At 42.4% G+C, this 23,171-nt stretch overlaps 2 protein-coding genes across 3 annotated transcripts in view; one reads left to right on the forward strand and one right to left on the reverse strand.

The window, feature by feature from the left end:
- PC (pyruvate carboxylase) overlaps nucleotides 1-23,171 on the forward strand; it is a 628,691-nt gene that overhangs the window by 238,642 nt on the left and 366,878 nt on the right. The gene's annotated exons all lie outside the window — the stretch shown is intronic.
- LRFN4 (leucine rich repeat and fibronectin type III domain containing 4) lies at nucleotides 160-19,069 on the reverse strand. Its single transcript, XM_075281597.1, has 3 exons — nucleotides 17,735-19,069; nucleotides 11,234-12,635; nucleotides 160-2,158 (listed from the first exon to the last, which is right to left on the reverse strand). The coding sequence occupies exons 2-3, from the start codon at nucleotides 12,613-12,615 to the stop codon at nucleotides 1,372-1,374; spliced, it is 2,169 nt and encodes a 722-aa protein (XP_075137698.1). The 5' UTR covers nucleotides 12,616-12,635; nucleotides 17,735-19,069; the 3' UTR covers nucleotides 160-1,371.

Below are 23,171 nucleotides of genomic sequence, written 5' to 3' on the forward strand. Positions count from 1 at the left end.
CAGTACAATATATGCCCTGTACACATTGGGGAGTGAATAATACTGAGCAGAACGGCACATACTCTAAGCTACAACAGGTTCTTAGATATGACATGACCTCTACTAGGAAACTATGCATTCTGCTACTAATGGACGGTACCTCTATGGAAGATGGAAAAAACCTGATAGGCCGAAAAACATGAGCAAATCACCGGGACACTGTCAAACATGCAAGCATATGGCAAACTTGCTTCAGGTTACTAGTTGTAATGGATGATGGTGCTTCAGTGATCTTGGGTAGCCCCTTTGATGCTATAGGCCTATATCTATGGAATGGTCTGCTGTTATTATTGGCATGCACATCATTGGCTCACAGAATAAAAGAATGTAGATTCTCTAACTTACCAGCCATTTGGTTTGTAATTCAGCTCAAGACACTATTGGATTTTTCCTTAGATTTTTATTTTATTGGCAAATGATAAAAAAAATCCAATGAGTAAAGATATTTGTATATTTATATCTGAACTTGAACTTTAAAGTGCTGCAGTCATTTTAACTCACCGTGTAAGACATTTGCATGTATGAAAAACGTAAACTTGCCTGTAAATCAGGAGAAAGCAGAAGATTTAATGGCAAAATAGGACAAGGTTCCACTTTGGATCCATTACAATGCATTATGCCAAGCATGGTGTACACACTGAAATCTATTGCCCGTAGACTAAGTAGAATTAGTTTGGTTCTGTCCTAGCCGCTTGTTGGACAACATAACAGAAATCAATGTTATAGCTTTTTATGGTAAATTATAGACTCCATGGCTTTGTGAACCCACCTGGCAAATATTCACCCAGAGCTGTATGGTTAATATGCCTGTCAATGTTTCAGTTTTTCTTGTGATGGTGGACTAATCTGAAACACATGGAATTTGTCATCTTTTGGTCTGTTTCATGGCATTGGGCCTTGCCATTCCTATATAGACATCTATTAACTGTTTGCAGGGTTCACTTTTTTGTGTGTGTGTTCCAAAAACACGCTTTGTGCTCTGGATGGTTGTTTGCCTTATACATCCAAGGATATAATCACAAGGTGCCACCACATCCATAGAGAACTTCACAATTTCCAACCAAATACAAAGAACGAATTCCCTTTTAGGTCAAAGAAATTTTTCGTTTTCAGTCCTGTGGTTAGATCCCGGTTAGATCAGACAACGATCCAGCTTGCAGTCTAACTGTATGTTTAGTGCTTATGTTCTTTTTATTGATAAGGACAAGTGCTTGTTCATGGCTCATTATTGAAGTGTCCTATGTTGCTTTTGACCAAAATGAGTCCTTGTGCTTCCCTTACACGAAGAAGTGGTTGTTGGAATTGTTCTTGTAAGTAACGGTGACGTGAACACTACACAACACTTTCTTCTAGCTCATCTGAGCCAGTGAATAATACTGGTTTGCCCTTGGGTAACTCTGTCCCACAGTGTGAAAGCATGCCATGCACCGACTGGCTCCTCTTTGTCCATATAACACTGAGTCGCTTGGCGTAGCTATAACAAGTTGTGGTTGCCATTTCTCCCATGTCCACAGAACAGCTTCTCTTTGTTTTTGGAATTCCAAAACCTGTACCTTCTTCAGGACTTGATCCACAGTGTGGCCCTTCCAGATCCGAAGCCTTCATAGATTTATCCTCTGCCTTCTCTGAGACTTCTCTGTGCCTGGCCTTTCGACGTTGAGGTTTAACTCCATGGACAATCCTCCCGGAATCCTCTTTATATGTCACATGGGAACAGCTGGCTTTGGCAGACTCATTGTTTTGCCTGCTTTGTAGAAGCATGCCATTAGGCGCTAACTGATTTCCATTAGTTTGGGAGTAAACATTGGTTACTTTTGGAATGTCTGAGTGGTTAGTACTGCATACCTTGTATTTTACCATCATGACCACTGTAAAGACCAACAGCGTCACCACAATGACTCCTCCAATGATGATGGTCAACGTGCCTCCCAGAAAATGAGCATGCAGTGAACGACAGTCCGGGTACGCCTCTCCTGTAGAAAACTGAACACATCCCAAGGATTTTGTTGCAGCCAATGAGGTTGCAACATCGTCAAAAATGGCCAAAATGCAAAGGTCATAATCTACTCCAGAAACTAGATGCCTTAAGGTAAAGTGCTTGGTTGTGGAAGGCAGAATCCTAAAAGGGGAGAGAAAAAAAAATTGAATTTTGAAAAAAAATTGAATGTTAAATAAAGAAAAATTCTTAAATATAAATTGTAATGACAACATTTGTATTCTTGCTGACTATAATCGTCTAAATGTGCAGGTTATGACATCTGTTTTACAAGAAGAATCCCATCTGAGATATTTTAGAAGTGTCAGATCAGGGGGGTAAAGCCACTTTTCTGCTAACCCTGCGACTTTGTATATGTCCACTCCATGGACTCAGCAGAGAACCCATTCCCCATTATAGTGATTGAGAGATATGTAGGATAGTGGCGTGAGCACCCATCAGTCAGACATTGGACACGTTCCCAGTTGTCATGTCATAAGTCTTACTATTATGGTGGATGGTTGCAGGTCTCCCTCCTCCGACCTCCTTCCTTTTCCATATTGTAGAAATCTCATGCGCTCATCTAGCTGCTAAAGATTTCACACATCATTATAAGACAGAAAACTGGCATACAAGTCAGAATAAATCTGTCCCAAAGTGTCTGAGCTGCTATACCAGCCTATGGGCAGAAGTGTTCCAAGACTTGAACGCATTAAATCTCTAGAATAAAGTCTGATCATCTTGTAGCCCAGCCATGGTGACCGTACGAGTTCATATCATATTTGATATACAGTATATAGAAGGCTTCTATGACACCCACACAAAACGAGTATAAATATGATCAATAACTTTCCATTAAGCCATTTATAGAACATATATTCCGTATTATGAACCTAATAATTTACATTGCTCAGTATACGATTTTGAGGGGTGCTTCTACATAGAAAATCCCCTTACACTCCTTAGAACTTTAGCCCTACCAACATATACCATAGTTGGGCCCTTAAACATACACTGTATATGTATATGTATATATATATATATATATATATATATATATATATATATATATATATATATATAGTGTAAGCAAAAATCCTCTTTTTTTCAGTATAGAACTGAGATGATTTTTTTGTGCATGAATCGTCCTATTATCACCAGAAAATGTTTCCGAGTATACGGTGCTTATTCACTGTTACATTATTGCACCACTTTCCTTCCATCAACATGACTCGAGACCATTGATCATACTGTAAAACAAGTCTTGAGAGATTTATTTGTGTCATTATTGCTCTTTGCAAATGACAGATATTAGTTCCCCGTATTGTTGGGCTGTGTATCGCTTTCCTCGCGGTCTATACGAGGCATAATCACTACATTTTATCGCAGCACACAGAAGTCTGTTGGGTCTCATCATTTGGTAATCTTTAGGGAAATGACTGTTACTGGCAGAATTCTATTATATCTCTCCCACAGGCACTAGAATATGGCTCCATTATCCTCTTGAGACTGTAGTGCTGACACTAGATCTGCAGACTCTCTGCAATAGATGCCCTGACATGAACTGCATTTATCAGGTTCAGCTGTCCAAAAATTGTGACTGATCCGGCTGGATATTGGAGGAAGGAATTGTCATATGAAATGTAACAATGGAGAGCTGTGTGTCATTTACTCAGTGAGTAATGGATAGAACTAGAAATGTATGCATTAACCGTTTAGTGTTCATGATTCATGTATAGAGTTAAGGGTTCCGTGTGTGTAGGGAGAAAGCCTATAATGGCTAACCATTATCCCTGTAATTAGAGCTATACACCCCCTAATCTCCAGATCGGAGACCACCTGCCATAAAGCACTCTGGATGCTGTCATGATTGTACATGATATGGATCTGTCATTGCGCTTTTACTCTTGATCATAGTTTTGAGCATCGGTTATGCTGCGGTGACTCTTGAGCACAATTACAGTAATGTATGTGCTCCAAACAGGTAATTTGGCAGGGAGATTGCCCTGCTAAAACATTCGCATTTGGTTTGTGCCTCATCTTCCTTGCCTTCTATAGCAACAGCTCGCCAATTCCTTTCCCTATACATCTGGATCCTTCCTCACTTTTGCACATGGCTCAGTATATCGCCATGTGGTTATCCAGTAGGAATGGGTGATTATAACCTAAATCAGAATCACAACGAATTGAACCTTTTACTCTGACCATGGATGAACACTTATTTAGGGCACTCCTCTTTTTACATGCCGCTCCCCGTATTTTGGGCTCGGTTATTTACTTATCGGTAAAGATGAGCGAACAGTAAAATGTTCGAGATTCGATATTCGTTTCGAGTAGCCCCTCAATATTCGACTACTCGAATCGAATATCGAACCCTATTATAGTCTATGGGGGGAAATGCTCGTTTCAGGGGTAGGCAACATTCAATCAAATTATACTTACCAAGTCCACGAGTGAGGGTCGGGCTGGATCCTCCGAGAAGTCTTTTCCTTGCATCGTCCCTGCGGCATCTTCCGGCTCTGAATTCACTCTGCCAGGCATCGGGTCTGGGCAGAGCCGATTGCACATGCCCGCACTACAAGCGGACATGCGCAGTCGGCTCTGCCCAGGCCCGATGCCTGACAGAGTGATTGAAGAGCCGGAAGACGCCGCGGGGAAGCTGCACGGAGAAGACTTCTAAAGGTGGGAGAAGAACCAGCGTTGATTGGCCGACTGTATAGCATTCAGCCAATCAATGCTGGTTCTGCATCAAACTTTCACATTCGAATAGTGAGTGGTACTCGATCAAGTACGAGTATTTCAAATACCGTAGTATTCGATCGAATACCTACTCGATCGAGTACTACTCGCTCATCTCTACTTATCGGCAATCCTGATGGGATAGACTACAGTTAGACATATCCTTTAGCTAGTGGCAGTGTGAGACCGGCTCAGGGCTCAACTATAATAATTGAAATTGATCGAATGAATTGACTTTCCATTTTAGTTATTTTGCAATTTATTGTCCAGCCCTACTATCCCGTATGCATCTGGGTGCAGTAACCCAATGATTATGGTGTGAATTGCAGCCTGTCAAAGGTTTTGCTAGCATATTGCAATGTCCTACAGAATTTATTTTGTGGTTTCTTAACCAAAGGTATAGGTGGGTACGTATAAGGCTGGACGATTAATCATACAATAAAACCGAGCATCAAACATGATAATGACGTGATTTTGTTCACATCGGTTATTACAGTATGCAGTTTCATTTGGAGAAAACGTGGCTAAATCAGATCTGCTGTGATTATAATCCGGGGTCTCATCAGACCCCAGAGTATAATAAGCAAAGGTCCGAGGGAGGTGAGGAAACCTAACAAACAATGTTACTCACCTCTCCTGAGCTCTGGTGCGATTCCTTGCTGTCTTTAGCTCTTCTAAGGGCTTGTTCACACGGAGTAAACGCGCCACGAAATGTGGCGCGTGTACGCCGCGTTTTTTTACAGTGCGCGATTACATTACATTGCGTGGCGCGTTTACTCCGTGTGAACGAGCCCTTACTGACACCAGGGACTGCTGAGATCTTTGATTGGACCTCAGCGGGTCATATAGAAACAAGTGTCACAATGTCATGTAACCGCTGACGCCCAATTACAGGCCTCTGTGGTCTCTGACATCAGTTAGAACACCCAAAGAAAGCAGGGAGTCACACAGGAGCCCAGTAGAGGTTAATAAACCTTTTTTTAATGTTTGATCACCTGCCCTGGGCCTCCACTTATCATACGCTAGGATCTGAAGAGACCCCAGAGTATAATGACAGATCTGGTTTGGCCACGTTCAGACCGAATGACACTACTTGGCGAACCTCGTGAGATTTGCCCAACACATACTCATACAGTTAAAGGGGCGTGACCTAAATAATCGCCATTAATCGTAATCAAGGTAAAGTGCTTAATAAATTGCAATTTGTATATAGTTTGTAATCCCCCAGTCTTACCAGTACTGGGTATCTTTTATCTCCTTATTTATACTTCACTCTTAACAATCTTGGTTATGAAAAAGCAGGAGCCATTTTAGGAATGGAGAACATGCCTTTGTGTCCGTGGCCAGTTGGCTCACAATGACCTTTTGCTGTATACCTATAGAAGCGCTGTAGGTGCTTTTCCTAATGGAATGTTTGAGGGACTATTATTCCATGTGAATTGCACATTATATTATCACCGTATTCGCGAAAAGCTTTCACTTTAGTACACTAGATGTTTGCTTTCATGCTCTTGTGTGTAATAACCTTGCAGTTTTGTAGCTGCTGGACTGGTGTATTGTAAAAAGCACAGGGTAAAATCATTCAATATCATTTAGAGGGCATGCTTACAGTGTTAGAAAAAACATTCCTTCCTCTGTATACTCCACAGCTGCACATTTCTCAAATGGTTTCTGAATTCTTAATGGATTTTTCCACTCTAAAAATATTTGCCATATTGCTTGACTGTGCATTAAAGGTGTTATCCCATGATGGATATTTATCCTCTTTTCATATATCTACATAATAAAAGTATGATCCCTGGGGTCCCCACAATCACTAGAACAGAGGCCAGAGTCCTCCGCACCAGAGGCATTTGAATAGAATTGTGGTCTTGTATGTATTTTGCACTACGGTACATTAAAAGACTATAGGACTGATGGAGAAAGCCTTATATATTGCTTAATCACCTTCATCAGTCTCCTAAATGTTTACGGATTGGTGGTAAGTGAAGGATAAGGCCCCGTTCACACAAGGCACGAGATGGCGTATTTTGGTCCTGATTTTGACGTGGGAATCGGCATCAGAATAGGACCAAAATGCGCCTGCCGTGACTGTTGTGGTTTCCTGCTCCAGAGTAGGCCCAAATGAATGGGCCTAGTCCAGAGGGTGCTGCCACGAGACGGACGCTGCAGCTGAATCAGCCGTGGAATCCACCTGAAGAAATGGTTGCTCACGGTCTGCATAGATCTCTATTGTGAGGGGGCGGATTCTGACGTGGATTCAGTGCCAAAGTCTGCCCCCTCTTGCCCCAGGTGAACGAGCCCATTCCCAGCCAGCTAAAGGGTGGTGCTCCATTTTTGTTCACCTTCTTTATAGAGAATTAGAGATAACCAAACAGCCCATTATCAGATCTACCACCAATTAGATTTTTGCAATATAAAATATATTTTAGATATTTTTATCTAAAAAAAAAAAAAATTAAAAATTAAAAAAATACTTGCAGTCAGAGGGATCTTATAATTTGGATTTTCAGGTCATTGTTGAGAACCTTTAGGTTAACGTTTATTAAAGCACCAACTATTACCGTATATAGTATACAAACAAATGAGCCTTGTGGGTGTTGGGGATGAGTGTTTGTATGGCAGCCACTAACTCCCCTACTGTGAGAAAAGCATGTTACAACGGTTTGTCATTTTCAATGGTCATTGTCCTCTCTCTTGGGCTCGTCTGTAGGCCAATGCTTTCATTGTACTGTATTTCTCATAAGCCATGGTTTAATTTTGGGCTATAGATCATTGTCTTTCTAAATCGCCCAATTATCATTCACTTTTGAGAGTGTTGATGGCCATTAGTGAAGGAACAATTCTGACATCACTGAAGTGCTGTGACAGTGTCACTACTACCAGAGGCGTAATTTGGAGTTCCTGGGCCCCAATGTAAAATTTATAATGGGGCACGTGTACCTGCCTTCTGCCATTTAGGATATATGTTATGGGGCCCTGTAGTAACTGCTGCACCCTCTGACTACAACCACCATATTTCAATGTAGGCCTCTAGGTACCATGTGCTTACTGGAGAGTTGTATATGTACCTTATACCAGACATAACAGGAACTTTGTTAGCCAAGTTACTCTTTGTAAAACGGTGGTCTGACCGAGAAAGATATTTTAAAAAGGCCCAGAATGCAATGAATTAAAAAAAATAAAAAAAAATCATAACCTTGCCAGTCTTCCTCTTTCCCATTTTTGGCTCCCCCCCTGAATCACATGCTTGTCTCCATCTCAGTCTCTCTCCATACATGGGAAGTCCCTGTTCATCCAATCACCAGTGCCGCACCTCCCATGAGGCGACCTGAAACGACCTCTTCAGGTGGCGCTATGCCAAGGCCCCAGGGAGGGCGGCATTTTTGCTTACCTAAGTCAGTCCAGGACAAGCTGTCCTGGACTGGCTTAGCACTGAGGATTGGGGAGGCCGCTGGAGCAGCACTGCTCCAGCGACCTCCCCTCACGCTCAGGCAGAGAGTAGGTCCTCTCCCTGCCTGCGAACGCCGCTCCGCCTGCTCCGTCCCCTCCTCCGGGGGGGGGGGGGCTTTCTGTCGCCCGCCTCGGGCGGCGAAAAGGGCAGGATCACCCCTGACAATCACTGTACTCGATGGTGACCTGCCCCACCAGTGATTGGCTGAGTGTTATTTCCTGTGTGTCAGAAGGGGTTAGGCAGTAGGGCCCGGTCGGGGGCCCGGCGCAGCTTTGAAATGGCTACAAAGTATCGATGAGGCGAGTTTGATTTGAAAATATGTATAGCATTCTAAGACTGTTCTAAATAATATTTCTCAGACTGAAAACTAATTTAATTCATGTGTCCCCAGAACATTGCCTCAAACAGCTTGAAGGCTTATTGAGTTGTTTTTCTTGAAATCCTTTAGATGTTATTCTGAGATATTCTGTAACTTTCTAGATCTTGGCAGTCTGAGAAGATTTAGCGCTAAATCTCTGTTTAGAGATAATGATCCTCAATGTGGTTCAGGGGAGTACTAGGGCCTTACTGGGGCTTCATAACTCTTTGTACACTGAACTGTCTCAACACTTTTTTCTCCTATCGTCTGCTATTTGCTTTGATTATGGCATAATGTTCTTCTATAAAGTTTCTAATGATTATTTCAGTCTCGTGGTAAGACTATTATGTTTCTATATGCCATGTGTGCAAATTGTTTCTCATCTAGAAGGAAGGCGCCTGCTTCTCTAGTGCTACTTAGAAAGACTGCTTTCTTCCTATGAGATGTGTCATTTACATACATTTTTCCCAGAAGGCATTGCCTAGCCCATATTCAGACAGAGAAATGCAGTCTGTGCTTGACTCCGTAGTGGCCCCTGGTAACTGATCTTATAGCATCATACGGATTCATGATGCTGTAAGCTTCAGAATGAAAGTATAATGGGTATAACATAATGTGAATACAGGGCAATAACACAGCAGAAACTAATACTCAGCCAATTGGTGGTTGACTATGGTCCCCATAGAGTACAGTGAATGGCTGAGCGGTTACAGTATTTCCAGGAAGACTTGCAATGGGAGCCAACTGGCGCCATCTCCACAAAGAGAAACCGTATTCCTGTATATACCATGTTAAAGGCCAATATTGAATTGTAGGAAATAGAGATGAGCGATTAGTATTTGTATGATCGAATACCTCCCCACCATAGGTTTCCGTGTAAGCGGCCGAACATATTAAACATAACAAATATTCGATGTGCTTAACCCCCTTGATGTTCGTCCACTTACACGGAAACCTATGGCAGGGAGTTATTCCATCGAATACTACTCGCTCATCTCTAGTAGGAAACACTTGGTTGAAATAGTACGTAAAGTAAGAATTGTTATTAAAGGGAGTCTACCACTGCTAAAACTGCGTTGAAACTCCTAATATGCTGTTGTAGTGTCATAGTCATAACTTTCTTGTGAAAAGTGCTGTTGAGATATTGATTCCATATGTAGAGGACTTTGGTTTACTCAGAGCGGGGGCACACCTGCTAGAGGACCAAGTTTCTTTTGTGATAACCACTAAAAGCTGACCTGTCCCATGGACCACAATATGTGGTAACCACAAAATAAGATGGTGCTCCAGTCGGTGTGGCTCGACCCTGAGTGCACTGAATTGCTCATTTTTGCATATGGAATTTCACTTTGACACAAAAAAGGTATATGTTCACTAACTGAATTTCCCCATGGTGGGAATATTAAAGGATTATTTTATCTAAGGCCTGGTTCACACCTAGTTCAGTCATCCGCTCGGGAAGAGTCGACATGGGGTCCCGCTAAACAGAATACCGAACGCATTGACAAAGCATTATAGACTATAATGAGGTCCGTGTGCTCCAGTGTCTGCACGAGTCATGCAGAGACGAAAGTAGTTCATGAAGTTCTTTTCTCTCCACATGTTCCGTGCGGAAAACACACGGACCCCATTAACTATAACTACTATGGGGTCCGTGTGCTTTCATAAGCTCACCGCTTCCGTCATTGCGTTTGATATTCTGTTAAGGGGTCCCCATGCAGACTCCGCAAACAGAATACCGAACGCAGATATGAACCAGGCCTTACCTTGGTTGTAGACTGCTTTCAACCTTTAATAAATTTTTAATATTGATATGGAAGTGATTTTTATGTATATTAGGAGCATTTTGTTCATTAATTAACTGAATCCTAGAGAACATTTTGAACAAAGCAAATACTTTTTTCAGCACCGTATCCACAGCCACGACTATAATATATTTTGGCAGACAACCAAAAATAAGTAGCAGACCTATGCGTCCTGCCTGGTAGCCTGTAGAGATGGGCCGTAATACAACTATACCAATCGATTTAACATACTGAGCAATAATTAACATAATGAAGAAAAGAACATTCTGGCCACATCAATTCAGTTAAGACCTCTATATGTTGTGAAAGGTGAATTGAGATTTTATCAATGGCTCAGGATTTCGATTACAAAAGGCCTTGGCAGGAAAGGTTTCCAATGAAGACGTTGCGATAGTCTCCACTAAAATCCTACAGACTACAAACAAATCCTATGTACAGTCTGACTCCTTCAGACATATTGCATCTACTGTTCCTATACCTCCTGCTGCAGATACTGACTACAGTATTTGTTTGTAGTCTGTTACTATAGAGACATATTATTATGTTGATGTTCATAAAAGCTGTATACACAAACTTATAATGTCACCCCTGCCCATGGTTTGTTTCTAGTATTGCAGCTCCCCTTTAGTAAAGTGAATGGGGCTGAGCCTGTAATACCACAGACAACCTGTGAACAGGTGTGGCACTGTTTTGTAAGGAATTGACTATGTTTATCTATACCTGGACAATCCCTTTTAATGTTACTATTTTGTTGATATTTGTGCTGGGGTGGGGTGTAGCTCAGAGATTAATGAGAGTAATGTCAAATTATAATTGGCAGTAGCAAACATGAATATATAATAGGAGAGGTTTGAGTTTCTTACCTGTAAACTAGAGTCTCATCTGCTGTGCAGTTGTATTGAACCTGGTACATCCATACTACATAGGCTGACCTGTTGATGTACCATCTTATCAGTGCAGAAGATGAGGTGACATCGGTCACCACAACAGCATTGTCCGGTACCTTCCTTTCTTCTGTAGCATTGACAGATGTCTTTGATGATGTGGTGATGTCAGAAGACCCAGGATCCTGCCGCAATACGCTGACTGTTCCATTATTGCGATGAGGCAAAGGGATCATTTTTAGGTCTACTTGGGCTGTTGATTCTCCAGCAGCATTGATTGCTATACAGGTATATGCTCCATCGTCCCTGATAGTTGTAACCAGTATATCTAAGGTTCCATTTCGATAGGAAGCTGTCCTCGATGAATTTGCCATTATTTTGTCGTCTGGTGATACCCAATGAATTACGGGCTCTGGGTCACCGATTGCTCGGCACTTTAATGTTGCCTTTTGGCCCTCTAACACCCAAAGCTGATGCGTGTGACGTGTAATAAGAGGAGGCTCACATGTGAACTCTTCTTCTGGTATTGACCAGAAATAGCGTCCAGCTAGCTGTGGAGGAGATGCACACGTTTCCATGTCATCCTCTCTTACTAATCGTCGCAACCATAAGAGTTCACAGTTGCAATGAAATGGATTACCTCCAAAATTTAGCACAATTGTTGACGTGTAAGGGGTAGGACTAACCACTCCAGTTTGGGAACGAACAAAAAGTGGGTCTGGAGGTAGTGTATGCAGCCTGTTAGATGTCATGTCCAGTCTGGAGAGCTTGTATAGTTCTGAGAAGGTGCCTTCCATTACAAAGTCTATAAGGTTGTGGTCAAGGTTGAGTGTATGTAAACTAACCATGTTCTGGATAGCCTCCCATGGCACACTGATCAAATTATTATAAGACAAATCCAGGTCCTCCAAAGTTAACAGGAAGTCATCAAAAGTTGCCACTGGGATTGTCACAAGCTGGTTATTGTTGATGATAAGATGTTGGAGGTTAAGCATTCCTCTTAAAGCGTCCTCATGAATGGCAGTAAGACGGTTTCCATCTAAATGTAAAGACCTTAAGCTCTCAAGATCACCAAAGGCATAAGGATGAATGTTATCAATTGTGTTTCTCGATAACGTGAGGTCCACCAACCCTGTCATGTTAAGGAAGTCTTCTTGCTCCACGACTCTAATGAAGTTATCCGCCAACCGTAGTTCCACAGTCCTGCGGTCGATGTTGGGTGGCACATAGAGTAGCCCCTTGTTAGCGCAAAGTGTGCTAAGAGATTCTGAAAGGTTTTGGCAGGTACAATGAAAGGGACAAGAATGGACCATGGTCACAAGGCTTCCTACCAGTAGAACACCCCAGACCAACTTTTCCATGGTAGATGAAGTGTTAACGCCTGCAACAGAAAATATGGTAATAAAAAATTAGGGTTTGAGGGAAAAAAGGAATACATAGCCTAAGGCCTAAATTTGAACGATCCATTGTCCAGTATATCTTTTATCATCAAAATTGAGAATAGGTCATAATAATGGGAAGAGGAATAACACTTTTCTCCTACGTAGTTAATCCATTCTCGCAAAAGAAAAAAAAATAGCTTGAAGCGACCCTCCCGTCATGAGCTTAAAAATGATATGCAAGTCAGTATCTACCTGCCTCTTTATTTTTCATAGATCTTGCTACTTTAGTGCTTTTTAGGCCTAGGTCTAGTTTATCACAGCATGTGATCTATGACTAAAGCTTATCCGCAGTAGTAGTCTCAGGTAGTCTGGGATACACCCCATTTCATTACTTGGTCACATTGTTGCTCTAATGTAGACCAAACCAATGATGAGACATGGGGGGGGGGGGATGAATCTCTGTTCCAACTCTACCCTTATGGGCCAAACTAAAAAGGAGCCAATAAAGGGTGTCCTGATCCCTGTAAGTATAGACGTGCCTATTGTGTTTGATCCCTTATCCCATCTTCTGCCTTATCCCTCCATAATGCTCCTAGCATAGATCCATCAGGCGGTCAGCATGTTTTGAGATTATTTCCTACAAGGATGGAATCATTATAAAACAACAAGCCGCTAAGCTAGTCATCGGGTATGTGTGACCTCATATGGCCATCATTCCTTCAATGTAATCACAATCTGTGACCTAGGCCCTTCAGGGGCCATTACCAACGTAGTAATGGTTTCATTGGTAATATCTGGGAAATGCATGCCGAGGCAGAGGAGAGGGAACCACTGGGAACCAATATCAGTATGCCATAGCCATTTGTTAAACAGGGATTGTAGCCATAGACAAGGCTTTTATTGTAGGGATGGCTTTGAGGATTGTTTCTGAGTTTACAATTATATAAGGCCTAATTTACTGTTTTTCCTTAGTTATGTTGAAGATGATATTAAGGATAATGTATAGCACTTTAGCATAATTTCCACTTCATCATAAAATAAGCCATTTTCCATAAAATACTCTCTTGGGGCTACCATTAAAGGGGAGTGTCAATACAATCCATTATATAGCACTTAGTCCCCATACTTCTCAATGCACATTACGTAAAGGAATTATGAATGTTTAACCACCTTCTCCTCGGTGCCTGCTACTATTGCTGTCGCTATGTGAATATACAGGAATAATGGCTCTCCTCAGCATGAGCCCACTTGGATAGTATTGAATTTCCATCCTGCATCTTTCTATTGCAAGATCAATAGCTATTTTCAGGCAGGTCTTTTCTTTCGTTCCTTCTTCAAGCTGATTTCTGTTGTTAGGCTCTGCCCTGCAGGCATGAACTGGTTTGGTTAAGAATGTGGTTAGGAATGCTTGACCTTAAACTTGATTCATACTGCCACAAGATTGCTGAAACCCTTACTTACAAGGAGACACTTCTGCTGTAGAGTTTTATTTTTGGGGGGGCGCTAAATAATTAAGGAAATTACTCAGCCTTGTTTCCCATAGCAACTGGAAAAAAATAAACCCATACCGTGATTGGATATCGCAAGACCGCTTTGATACCTGTAAATGGGGACCACAGAGACATTTTTAATTTGAGATGTATATATGCTCTGAAGAGCATTTTAATGTAAATTTCAAGCGATCGGGCATAGACTTGGCTACCTCCAATAGGTGGCACTAATAATATACTTTTCCCATGTAGCATTGCTATTAAGACTCCATACACTACTGGGTGTCCTTTAATAAGAGCCAGTAGTGTCTCATAGCCAGGTACATTTAGGGACATTCCCTTCTTCAGGATTATATTTAAAGTTGTAGATAACTGGGCTGTTTTATCCAATGTATTTCTTTATCTCCCTTGCTCAGTTTCAGATGTTGCTTATTATGCCTCCGCCATGTTTACAGCTTAGGTTTCAGACCACCTCTGCTATCTAGCGGCAGTGGTCAGGCTGGTGATCATTCCTTATTCCTTCTCTGCTCTTCACTTTGTGGCTATTGGAGCAGTATTTCAGCTCTGCATAGTCCTCTCTGTATGTATGTCCAGAGTTCACAGTATGCAGTATAGTCTGAACGTGATCTCTACATCACATAGGCTTAGCCCATCCACCTATTTCTCATATAAAACCAGGAAATGGAAGGAAGAGGAAACAGGAGAGCAAAAGAAACCCTGAGATGGCAAAACCCCTTTAAGCAATACACCCTGTGAGCCATCCATTCTGTCAAGGGTTTTTTTTTTTTTTTTTTTATGTTTCTATGTTTGTTTTTTAACTTCATAGCGCTTGTCCATGCAGTCATCTATAAGCAGGTGTACATTTCATAACTAGGTATTTCTACCGTTCAGGAGTCTGGCAAGTGCGGCTGATGAACCTGCAGGAGCTGTAATTGGGGTCATCTCCTGTTACCGGTAGAGAACTGATGCATGGAGCTTGTATACCTAAAGGACTGACTACAATTCTGTACAACTTGCCATTCAAGGACGGCTCAAGGACTTTTTTTTTTGTGTGGAAATTCTCTTTCATTTTGCCACTTATGTTTCATTCTCATTCTTTCCAAAGTTCTAAATATCAAAAATCATTTCGGCACATTGCTACTTTGTTAAGATATGAAAATCTTTAAGCTGTGGATTCTGCTAATTTAAAAGTCTAATCTAAGCCATGCATATTTTTACATCTATTCCACTATGTATAAAGTTGCTGTCTACATGCTGCTCTGCTTCCTATTGCTTCTCTTCTTCATTGCTTGGCTTTTCTTCCCAGAGTTCTAATTTATTCCTTCTCTTCTTCCACTCTCTCTTCTCCTGCTTTTTTTTTTCCTCTGCTATTCTTGTCTCCAGTTGACAGTTAGCTGTGTGACCCCTTTATCTGAGTATCTGTACAAACTCCCAGGCGGGAGTGAGATCTTTGCCGGGAGCTTAGTGTCGGGGTTAATATCAATCTGTCCCTGGATCTGTCTCTAACCTTCAACATCTCACGTTGGTGAAGCACATATACACCCTAGGCTGCTGCTATGCTCTTTCTGACTACATGCATCAGAGGTGTATCCCTCACCAGTCAATATGATCCCGTTGTACTCGGGAAACGGGGTCTAATGAATGTCTCTCACTTTGTGTACTTTATGTCCTTCTTGGTTAAGAAGTTTGTTCATGAAGTGGCTACCACAAATATTGGAGGATGACGTATTCTACTTCTAGTATTATGGATATCAAATAATATATTGGGTTCTACGTTAGAATATCTTTCATAATAGCAGTAGATATCTAAATTATATATTTGTGTTTACTTATATATCAATGTAACCATTGGTTTAGTAAAGATAGGCCACTGGAAAGATGGCCACGAGGGTTGTAGTGCAAGGGAACTCTTTGTAGCCACTACGTCTCCATAGGAAAGAGACATCTCCCTTTGGATGAACCACCTTGAGATTTGATTTTACTATGTCTGATACTTTGTAATGAAGGAATTACGTAACCCGCTGACTAAAGATCGCCTCACTTGTCAGTGGAGATACCTTCAGGAAGAAATCCCCAAACCCTAACACAATGGGATGTTTCATAGGTACAGTCAGAATCGACCTTGTTACCATTGTAGAGTGATAAATCCTTCCTCCATTGGTCCCAGTCTCCAGGTCCTTCCTATATACCTGCGGAGTAGGCTTTATCAGTATCCTTGTTGCTTAGCAAATAGTTGCTAAGCATCTCTTCTGGAAAATAAAAGGACTATGCTATTCCAATTGGTAGAAGACGGACACCAATTATGCCGAACCTTTGTTGAAAAGTAGAATATAAATGTTTTCTCTTTCTAAACCCAAGCCTGCATAGACTGACTATTCAGCAGTGAAAGGGTGTTTTGGCTAAGAACCTTGACGTGGCAGAAGTGGGTGGCGAATCCCACAAGGATAGACATCTGAAATAACTTCCCAGTGCTGGAATAATGAAATATTAATTTGAGTCAATTGTCATCGCCCACCCCTCCCTCCATTATCTTCCTCCGATGAGACGCAGCACCTCCTACTGACAAGTTCCAACACTACTGGATGTTGCTTTTAATATAAGACTTGGTTCTGAGGTAAAATCGTGTCCTTACTTCTCCTCAGTCAGAGGCACTAAAGGGCCATGTGATCCATTTGTAGCAAAAACTCGACATTACAACTACATGGCCGCTAATCTATCGTCACCCTTTATTAGTGCCTATACATGTACCCACACACACCTATATGCACACATTTACGTATTAGCGATATTATTTCCTAGAATCCTGCAGAGCGTCGCACAATCTCCCTGGCATTGACCCCAGACAACAGTTGTGTTGTTTTTGTGTATTGATTTTCTCTTTTCTGCTCTTGGATTGTATTGCTGCAGTCCTCACCTAAGTGCCACAGAGCATACTGATGTGCAGACTATATATAGGTGAGCGTAGCGTCTGTATATCTCACTGCTGTGTGAGGCGTCCCTATTTCCTGGGCCTGTGCAATGATTTAGTGCTCCAGTCACATACAGTATGTCGGGGCGTTTTACGCCTTCACTTCTATCTCCGTGTACTTACAAGGAGTCTCCAAGTGTTTGTGCTCCTTGAGTGATTTGGGTACCTGCACTGTGTATTGGTCGATCTCTGGCAATATTTAAGCTTTGCAGCACCTCTCTGTGTTGGACAAAGTTCATAGACCCCTCCTGCCTCATCCCTGGGCATGTCCTCCTGTGTAGGAGGTCTACAGCAGGCTTTTCTCTGCATTTTCCTATCGCTGTCATTTTATCCGATCCCTGTTATTACTAATATTTCTTCCATTTCTTATCAGTTTCTATGTCAACAGTGTAGCGTCAGCCTTTGGTCTAGCATATATTGTAATAGCTGGAGCTCTGCACACACACACATCCCTTATCGGTGCTGGATACATTCTTCATTGGTTATTACTGATAGGCAAGCACACATAATCTGCACATGTAAGCAGGCAGTGCTGAGGGATGCTACAAGGCATGGACGCTTTGCCTTCACATAGATATACCATACATTCATACATATACAGCCAATATTTCAGTATAATGCACACGTCCTTTTCTAATACCTGTGTGTTCCTCCTTTCCTCACTGGTCTACCTCCGTTGTGACTGTTCTTTTGCCCTTCTGGCCTTGTGTGCTTGGCATCTATGATGAGGGCAGGGCATTTCCAGGGGCAGAAAGGCAGAATACGAGGCAGAGTTTTTCTTTTCTTTTTTTTAATTGGAAACCTTTTTTTTTCCTCGTCTTAAGTCACCGTCCTGTTTTCTTCACTGCAGTCCTCTTTCTCTCTGTCCCTCTGACAGATCCCAAAGGAGAGATGGGACCTTATGTGTAGGACCAATCCTATGGCACAGCCCCATTATTTCCCAAACAATTTGGGCCTTAATATGACCCCAGTCGTGAGCCCTGAGCACATCCACACCGAACGGCTTATTCTCGAGGCACCAGTATATCCCAATGTCTTAATCCTGGCTTCACAGATGTGTTAACCCATCAGAGAAGGAGTCCGAATCCTTTCTTGCTTGCAGAAAATTGTGTATATTCCTCACATAGACGATCAGTGACTCACAAAGATACACGAACAAGCAGCAAATGATATAAAAGTAGCCCTAGCATATTTCCAATGTAAATCCTGGGGATGAAAATCTGCCTGCTCACCGAGTCCCAAGGTCCAGATAGGAGGAGGCAAGAAAACAGATGTACTCATTTCATTTATTTAGAAGTAAGGAGGCAAAAAAAAAAGTAATAGGAAGCTATAGGGTTAAATTTTCTGGCTTAGCTCATTGGGCATCTTCATCGATTTCTGTTGGGTACATATATGATTTATTAGGACTCAAAAACTGCAGATCATTTCCAATGGATTAAGCTGATCTATATGTGAGACATATCATAGCAGCCAGAAATCCAGAGCCAGAATTGCTGCATCTCTTATAGGGGTTAAAATCCAGACAGGAAAGTGAAAAATATGAAAGGTCGAGATTGAAGTCTTGCAGAGAAGCGTCTAAGGATGTTGGAACCATCGTGTCGTGTCAGACCCTTATTCCTCTTCTTTTTCCCGCAGGTTTCTTGTTTATAGAAAAACCTCACAAGTAAAATAGGTGATGTTTAAAAAAGACAATGAAAAGATTGTAGACCCTTTCCTTGCCCGGCTCTGAGAATTGGGTTTTTCTCCACTCCCTGGATTACCAAAATTTTCCTCCTTGTCATTCCACTGCTCCGGTGGGTGGCATCTTTCACCCCTTCCAATCCAGGTGAAAGCAGAAACAATGCTGAATGGATGGAAAATACAGGAGCTGAGATGTGAGAGGGAACTGAAAGAGCGAACAGCCTGGGGGTGTGGAGGGCACAGTGAGAAAGGGAGGAGAGAACGAGACGGAGGAGGGGAAAGAAAGTAGCTTTTATCCCAGCCGCACTGCTGTGCCTGCACAGCATCTTAAGCTGTGATTCCTTTTTAACACTTTAATAGGAATGAAGATGTTTGTTGTGTGACAGCTCCCCTTTGTGTATTATCGCCCTGTGGGACGCTTTCTTGAGGACCCTTCTCTTATTCCTTTAGAGGGTACCGAAGGAATAGCTTGAATGATAGCGCAAAAAAAGTGAAGAGATTAAGCATCTGGAATTCTTAAGAAAGTCGAGACAGTTTGCGAAATGGAATATTTTTGTGGACTTTTGCTTCTGTGTTGTCCATGACTTGTCCTCTTTGGTTGGGCACAGTGTTAGGTCAGGTCATTTGTATAGTCTGATCCTTTGCTTCACTATGTCGCCATGTCGTGTTTAGTGGAACCTTGATTACATTTAAGGCAAAGTCCTCCTGTAGCGGGAGGCAGCAAAAAAGCGCAGCGGCAACCCCTTGCGTTTTTTTCCGCAGCACTTTTCACAGAAAGTACGCAGATGTTTCCTCTATGGACTTTCTGCTTCCGTTATACCCATTGGGAAACAGCAGTGTGGGTATTTTTTTGTAATGTGTGGATGAGATATGCTAGAATCCCATCCACTTTGCAGTGAAAATAAAACGTTGCATGGTGGCAACCCACTGCGTCACCTATCCACAGTATCTGATCAGACGGGATCTGACATGCAGACCCCACACAGATCAGCTGATTCAGCTGCCTTGGGGCATCAGAAGCTACTCCTATTCAGGTATCAAGCACTGAGCTGCAGCCCTGTTCACTCTATAGAGGAGGCGCCAAGGTACCGCAGCTCTGGCCCTATTACATGAATAGGAACAGAGGCCATTCTGGCCCTGTCAATAGCAGTGGGTTCTGACAGCCGAAACAGCTAATCTGGAGTCTGGTCAGATACTGATGACCTATCCGGTAGATAGGGCATCAACATCAAAAACCCTGTTGAGGCCTGGAAAACCCTTTTAGGCTAAGACCCCACAGGCCGTATCCACAGCACTAAAACGCTGCCGGAAGAACCGCTGCGTGAACGCATTGTGGTTCTTTCCGCATCGCAAGAGAAAGTTCAAAGAGTTTTCCTCTGCGGACTTTCTCTTAACATTATATCTACGGGAAAGCCGCCGGCATTTCCATAGATATAATTGACATGCTGTGATTTGCAAAGCCGCAACGGCTTTCAAAATCGCAGCGTTGTCCACGCTGCAATCTTTCCTGCAAAGTGGGCATGGGATTCGCATGAATCCCATCCACTTTGCCTGCACTGTACAACGGCGCGATTTTTCCCGCAACGTCTCTGCTGCAGGCAAATCGCGGCATTACGTCCCGCGGGGCCCCGGCCATAAGGATTTACACTTAACTCTTTAATGCCATAGGGTTTGGATGTAAATGCACCGCAACTTTTTCATATTTTCCATCCTTGCCTTCCAAAATTTATAACATTTTTAAATTTTTCTGCTAACATGGCGAGCTTATTCTTTGTGCAATAAATTATTTCCTATAGCACCATTTTAGATTAAATATAATGTGTTGATCAGCTTTATTAGCAGTTCGGACTTTGTTACATTGTTACATTGTCCATTTTTTCAATCCTAAAGTGTGGGGGGGGGTAACTTTTTTTGTCATATTTTACACTTTCCTTTTAAACTGTAGCATGAAAGCACAAAAAGATTACATGCTGTGTGTTAACTTATACGCTCGACATAAATAGTACACCGCGGAGCTGCAGGGGTTTGAAGAGGACCTGCAACTGTTCCTGATATGTCTATTTTAGGCACTACATCCTTTTCCTATACAATAACAATGGTGGAAAGTGTTGTATGATTCCTCTGTTATTCCACTCAGGGTAAGTTCACACACAGATTTTTGGTCAGGATTTTGAAGCCGTATCTGCCTCAAAATCCTGACCAAAAAGACTTCCAATTCCCACAAAAAAGAAACGAGATGCTCATTCTTCAGACTGAGTCGCCTCGCGATTCGGCCTGAAGACACTCCCTCCTCCAGACTAGGCCCATTCATTAGGCCTAATCCAGCTTGGGCCTAATCCGACCTGGCTTTTGGTCCGGAACCGGAGGCAGCCTCCGCCTCAAGTTCCGGTCCAAAAAAACCTATCTGCACTTACCCTTAAAAATGTATAAGTTAATTGACAACTGGGTGTTACAAGTTGTGGGTGGGTTCCAACACACAATGACAATATACAATCATTGCTGATTGCCCATTGGGTCTCCGTCCTATTTCCCGGGGAAACTGTATAGTGGACGGCTTCCCGGCAGTCAGTTCTAAACTTTCAGTGTCCGTTTGCAGCCTCTTCGCAGGGGAAACAGTTTTTTTTTGGCCGGACGCAAGGTCCGAAAAAAAAAAAAAAAGTTTCCCCGCGGAGAAGCTGAATATGGACACCAGCAGTTTGCTTTTAAAACCCATTCAAATGACACGGGCGCAAGTGTGAGCGCCTTCTTACTGATACAACAGAGAATGGAGCAGGCAGCAGGCAGCTCTGTTCTCAGTGTAGTGAGGTATGTGTGGCATCTTTTTGTCTGACCATTTTCAGAAATCACAATGCAGATGTGAAACCTTATCTGGCCACATCAGCTTGACTGCGTTACTTCTAGACATTGTGAAGTGTTGTGTATTCACATTTATGTATAACTCTTGCCTTGGCTAGTAGAATTACCCTGGACCAGAAAAAAAGCACAATGGGTACATGTTATCAAGAGAATGTAAAGATTCTGCCACCGTTAGACCCATTGTGAATCTATCCTCTATGGTAGGAGAGCTACTGGCTGCTTTGTAAGAGAGCGTGTCCAGGAATGTCTTCTAGGAAATTATCTGATCAGCAACTATCAGCATAGCGTTATGAAAGCCATGATCTTATCAAAAAAACTAAATTGGAGGCTTGATAGCAGCGTGTGTAGATTATTCAGACGTGTTTACCGCCGTGCTTCACAGGCACTTCATTTTCTGTTGGTCTGGAAAGTGCAATTTGCTAAAGGCTAGTAAACTGCTTATAGACTGTACAGTTGTCAGACCCGGCCTGAAGCAAGGTGCCGTATACCAGAGCCCTGAACCAGTGTCATACTAATCATTGGGTGATAGACGGCAGAACCAAGCGGAATAAGAGTTACTAGAAAATATCGCTCCACGGTCAGAAGAATATTGGAAAGTAGTCATAGACTCTGCAAAACCGAATGTGTCCTCTAAAAGCCTCACTGGAGGAGGCAGTATAGAAAGGATTCTTTAGGGGAAGAGCCATTTCCACTGTAACAATAAGTTATATTCTGTTAGCGGGTTTTTTTTTATTAGCGTTCATTTTAGATGTTCCCTGCTGTGATCTTTTGAATGGAATTTATTCGTAGTAGATACAGTCCCATTATAACTGGATTAAAGACCTATGCTCATTATAGACTTTATACTACTAGTAAGGATTATAACTAAGGGTCCTATCTCTGGGACACCCATAATCAAAAAAGGAGCCACCTATTTATTTACGATTCTTTGTGGCAACATATGCCGCAGCGCTTTACAGATATTGTTATCACCCACTATCCCATGTTGGGCTCACAATCTAAATTCCCTATCAGTTTGTCTTTGGAGTATGTGAGAGCACCCACCCAAACCAGGGGAGAACATACAAGGTATATGGCTAACTAGAGATGAGCGAACACTATTCGAAACAGCCGTTTCGAATAACACGCTCCCATAGAAATTAATGGAAATGGCCGGCACACAGACTTTGCCAGCGGTCGGCCGCTTAACCCCCCGCGTGCTATTGTGATATTGTGAACTCAATGACTGTCTCACCAAAGGAAGCACAAATTTTCATGGGGAAAAATATTTTCCATCCATGTGAGGTGGGCAATTAATTTTCCCATGGGGCCAAATGAGAAATTGTAACGGTTCTAGAGGGCCATGCGCGCCGCTGCAAATTTAGCTCCACCCACTTCCCCGCTGACTCCGCCCATTCTCAATCATTTTTCCATGTGCCCCACAAAGTAAAATCCTCCTACAGTCACCCTAACATGTCCCACAGTATAAGTCCCTCTCCTGGTGCCCCAGTATAAACCAGCAGGAACTAGAGGGGACATTAAACTGGGGCAGCTGGAGGAGA

The sequence above is a fragment of the Leptodactylus fuscus genome, chromosome 7 (genome assembly GCF_031893055.1).
Source record: "Leptodactylus fuscus isolate aLepFus1 chromosome 7, aLepFus1.hap2, whole genome shotgun sequence".
NCBI lineage: Eukaryota > Metazoa > Chordata > Amphibia > Anura > Leptodactylidae > Leptodactylus > Leptodactylus fuscus.